General features: G+C 48.4%; 1 protein-coding gene across 1 annotated transcript in view; it reads left to right on the forward strand.

Moving 5' to 3' along the window:
* Positions 1-1,468: 1,468 nt before the first annotated feature.
* Positions 1,469-4,289, forward strand: part of Nans (N-acetylneuraminate synthase) — a 20,484-nt gene continuing 17,663 nt past the window's right edge. The window contains exon 1 of the mRNA XM_023705464.1: positions 1,469-1,685. Coding sequence (XP_023561232.1) covers positions 1,554-1,685 — 132 coding nt within the window. The 5' untranslated portion in view covers positions 1,469-1,553. The remainder of the gene's footprint in view (positions 1,686-4,289) is intronic.

Raw genomic sequence — 4,289 nt, forward strand, 5'->3', positions numbered from 1 at the left:
GGGGATTGAACTCAGATCCTTGCCTTTGCCAGTCAAGTGCTTATCCTACTGAGCCATCTCCCCGGCCCCATTGGGGTGACTATTTTTAAATGTGATTTCTCCTTTTTTCCCTTTAGAATAATAAATTTCCACTTACAAATCATGCAAGACCACGGTGGTTTTCCGCAGCCAAAAGTGACTAAGCTACTTTAGTGCTGGGTTTCATTCTCTCTGATGTCAGTTCTGTTGCTTGGCTATTAAGTTTGAAAGGGAAAGTCCAAGCCAGCTAATGTAGCTCACTGGAGGTTGCCCTGGAAAAATAAGCCCTGCTTCGGCCTCACAGCTTTCCTCTCCATCTCCTTCTTTCCTGGGCTGCTTCCCCTTGCTTTCCAAACATGAACTTCCTGAGAACCCCTCATCGCTGAATCCCCTTCCACCCAGGCCCATTTCCCACCTGCTATAATACTGAGCTTGGAGTAAAGGTCTACTTCTGTCCCTTCTCTTTCCTTACCTCCTCTTTGCCACTAAATCAACTGCCTCCAGCAGCGCTGTCTCCTTCCTGTTCCTCACGGTCATGCCTTGCTTGCTGTGGGCCTTGGAGGCTCTGTGCCTCGCCTCCTCAGCACACAGACTGGTCCTCTGTGAGCGGCTTCTGGTCCCCACTCCGTCCCTGTTTCCTCCAGGGCAGCCTCCTCTCCATGCTCCACTTGGGCAGTCTGCTCTGCCCTAGCGCTTTTGCTCACTCTGAGCGGCTCCCGGACCTCTGTCCTGAGCAGACTGCTCGTTCCTTCATGTTCTTCTTCCGGTTGTTACTTTGCTCATCAGTTCTGCAAACTCAGCAGGCCTAATTCATTTCTCAGTTTTATCCAGCACCCAAGTAAGTGTGCGGCAGGAGCCTTAGCTGCAAACAGCTCCGGGTCCAGCTCCACCTCTACTCTGATATTCCGCGAGGCTTTGTAAAAGTCACAGGGACTCCTTGAACCTACTGCTCCTCATAAAAAAACAAGAAAGGAAAAAAAAAAGGGGGGGGGGCTACGACTTACTGAAAATGTACCGCACCAGATACCGTGACCAAGGATTTCTATATAGCACTTCAGTTTCATATCATTTTTTCTGCTTCAGGAAAAAAGAACGCCCAGTAGCAGCGTATTCACGATCGGGAGGTGGTTGGGATTGTAACTCTAGAATCCCTGTGGTTTCTATTACTTTGTAGGGAGCGCCGTGCTCATGCCCTCAGGAGCTGAGCGCAGGCTCAACCCACCGAAGGCGGCCGCCAGCCTCCCGCCGCAAAGCTGCAAGAACCTCACCATCCAGCGCCCGCGGGACCGCCGCACGCCCAGCGCCGGATCGCGCGAGGCCTCTCGGCCAAGAAGCCCCGCCTACCGCTTTCCGCGGAAGGCTCCAGCGCCGTCCCCGATTGGCTAGCGGGAGCGAGGCGGCCCGCGGGGATTGGCTACGTGGCGACGGGCTGACGTGGCGGGGTGTGCGGACACTCCTGGCTGAGCACCCGGCTGCCCCGGCTGCCTCGGCCGCTGTGAGGCGGACCGCGAGGCGCCGGAGGGAGCGCAGCCGCGATGCCGCTGGAACTGGAGCTGTGCCCGGGGCGCTGGGTGGGCGGACAGCACCCATGCTTCATCATCGCCGAAATCGGCCAGAACCACCAGGGCGACCTGGAGGTGGCCAAGCGCTTGATCCGCACCGCCAAGGTGAGGGGCGAGCTCCGGGCAGAGGGGCGCGGCCGCGGGGAGCCCGGAACGCCTCCTCTGCAGGCTCTGCCGCCTGCATGTTCTCCAGCCTCTCCAGTTGCGTGTTCTAAGTCTTTTGAAGCCCAGTGGGCTTAGCTGGATAATCTTGGGCAGGTTTATTAATCTTCTCTAGGCCTTAGTGTTCTTCACTCTGTGTGTGTGTGTGTGTGTGTGTGTGTGTGTGTGTGTGTGTAAGTTTAGAGTAGAATTCGTGTGTTTCAGAATTTTTCACTTTTCTACCATTTGTAGATGGAGTCACATTTGCAAGTTTAGTTACCATGAGTGTATTATACACAAGCTGGTGTACTTGTACAGTAAGTGTTTGCAGTATTGAAAGTAGTTATTTTTAATCTTTTACTTATTTATGTTTTTGGTACAGGGTCTCACCGCGCAGCTCAGACTCGTAGTGATCCTCCTGCCTCGGCCTCCCTAGCACTAGAATTACAGGCGTGCGCCACCACTCCCTATTTCATTGGCCAGCAGGTGGGGATCGGCACCGGTGTGCAGTACCGGGGATCGTAACCGGGTTCTTGTGCTAGCCAGGCAGGCGCTTAGACCGCTGAGCTGTCGACCCAACCCTAAAAGTAGATCTTGTTCAGTTATTTTTGTTATAGTAAAATATATCATGTAACGCAGTATGAACATATAATTAAAAACGTAACTCGGGGGAACTACCCGCTCGGGCCCCCCTCCTGTCCCTCTCTTGGACAGAAGCTTTCTTTCTCTTAATAAGTATTTTCTGCTCATAAAAGAAAAAAAAAAAAAAGTAACTCATTGAACATACATACTTCCCGCTTTCAAATTTTGATATAAATGGAGTATCACTCTCGTTTCTCAGAGCTTTGAAGCTTGGTTTTGCCAGTAGAGAAGCAGTAAAACCTTGAATAAAACCCACCAGCATTACAGTATGCAGCCTAATTGTATTTTATTTTCGTTTGTGGTGCTGGGATCAGACCTAGGACCTTGCATATAGACTAAACAAGTGTTCTATCACTGAGCTAGATACACACAGCCCCATCCCCAGCATTATGGTAAAACGGGGACAGTAAGTTTTCAAAAGCTAGAGTTCACCATAGCATTGAACAAATAATCATTATTTATTTATTTATTTATTTATTTTTGTGGAACCTGGGTTTGAACTCAGGCCCTCGTGCTTGCCAGGAAAGTGCTTATTCTACTGAGCTATCTCCCCAGCCCTAAATAATCATTTTTTAGAAAAAGTTGAAAAAGAAAGGAGCCTATTTTCTCCCCTTACAACCACTGTTAGGTGGAATGCGATAGAACTTGTCTGAGTTCTTAACCAGTTTCTGCTGTTTCACTCTGGTCATCCAACTGTAAGGGTCAGGTTTGCCCCATGGAGACAAGCTTTTTAACTTCTGTAGGTTAAGTCTCCTTCCTGAGATGGAGTTGAGAAGCAAAGGAACCAGAGCCACGTTGTGGGTGAAGCTTTCTTGTCCTCTTGCTGAGGGCCTGGCACAACAGGACCCCAGTCATAATATTATTTTTTTATTTATTTTGTGGTAGTGGGGGTTGAACTCAGGACCCTGCGCTTGTCAGGCAAGCGCTTAGTCTACTGAGCTATCTCCCTGACCCAGGACTCCAGTCATAGTCATAGGCTAGGGTGCCCATCTTGCAACCTTGAAGAAAATGGTCTGCCAGACACAGCGACTGGTCAGCTCACCTGGAGCCTTGAGGTCTGCATCCAGATAATGAAGTCTGTTGCCTAAAGCCAGTCACAGTCTGAATGAATGATGGCTAGCTGTGCCATCTTGTGTTTTTTTAAAGTGGGAGAAGAAATCAGCATCCATGTTTCTGGACTCAAGAAGTTTTCAACCATATGAATGCCTTCATGTCTATAAGGATGGCAGTGAGAAGCCAGGTGTGGTGGCACATGCCTGTAATCCTAGCACTCCAGCGGCTGGGGCAGCAGGATTACTGGGAGTTAGAGACCAGCCTAAGCTACAAATTTAGCTTAAGACCAGCAACTGCATAGTGAGACTCTTGTTTCAATAAGACCAAAAAAAAAAAAAAGTCAATAAGGGTGGGTATGGTGGTACATGCCTGTAATCTCAGCACTTTGGAGGCTGAGGCAGGAGGAGCTCAGCAAGTTCAAGGCCACCCTGGACTATATAGTGAGATGAAGCCCAGTCTGCACTGCATATCCAGATCTGTCTCAAAAGCAAACAAAAAATGGTAGTGAGATAAGATTTTAGAGGGTTTTACCTAATCTTTCTGTTGAGTTTATGGAAAGAGTCCTGGGTGACTGGAGGCAGATTTACAGTACCATTGCAGCTTTTTATAGTCAGACACTCCAGTTCTTATATAATGGCTTTCACTCAGCGGAAGAGTTAGGGTTAAAGGTAAAACCAGAATCTGATTTTCTTTTCCTAACCCTGCTCTAATACTTTTATTCTTTTCTATTGAGTTTGTTATAAAACTTAAAATCTTCACAAAAAAAAAAAAAAAAAAAAAAAAGAGACAGAGAGTTGGCTCAGTAGAATAAGTGCTTTCTTGACAAATGCAAGGGCGTGAGTTCAATCCCCACTTCTGAAAAAAAAAAAAAAA

The sequence above is a fragment of the Octodon degus genome, unplaced genomic scaffold (genome assembly GCF_000260255.1).
Source record: "Octodon degus isolate 3935 unplaced genomic scaffold, OctDeg1.0 scaffold00221, whole genome shotgun sequence".
NCBI classification, from domain to species: domain Eukaryota; kingdom Metazoa; phylum Chordata; class Mammalia; order Rodentia; family Octodontidae; genus Octodon; species Octodon degus.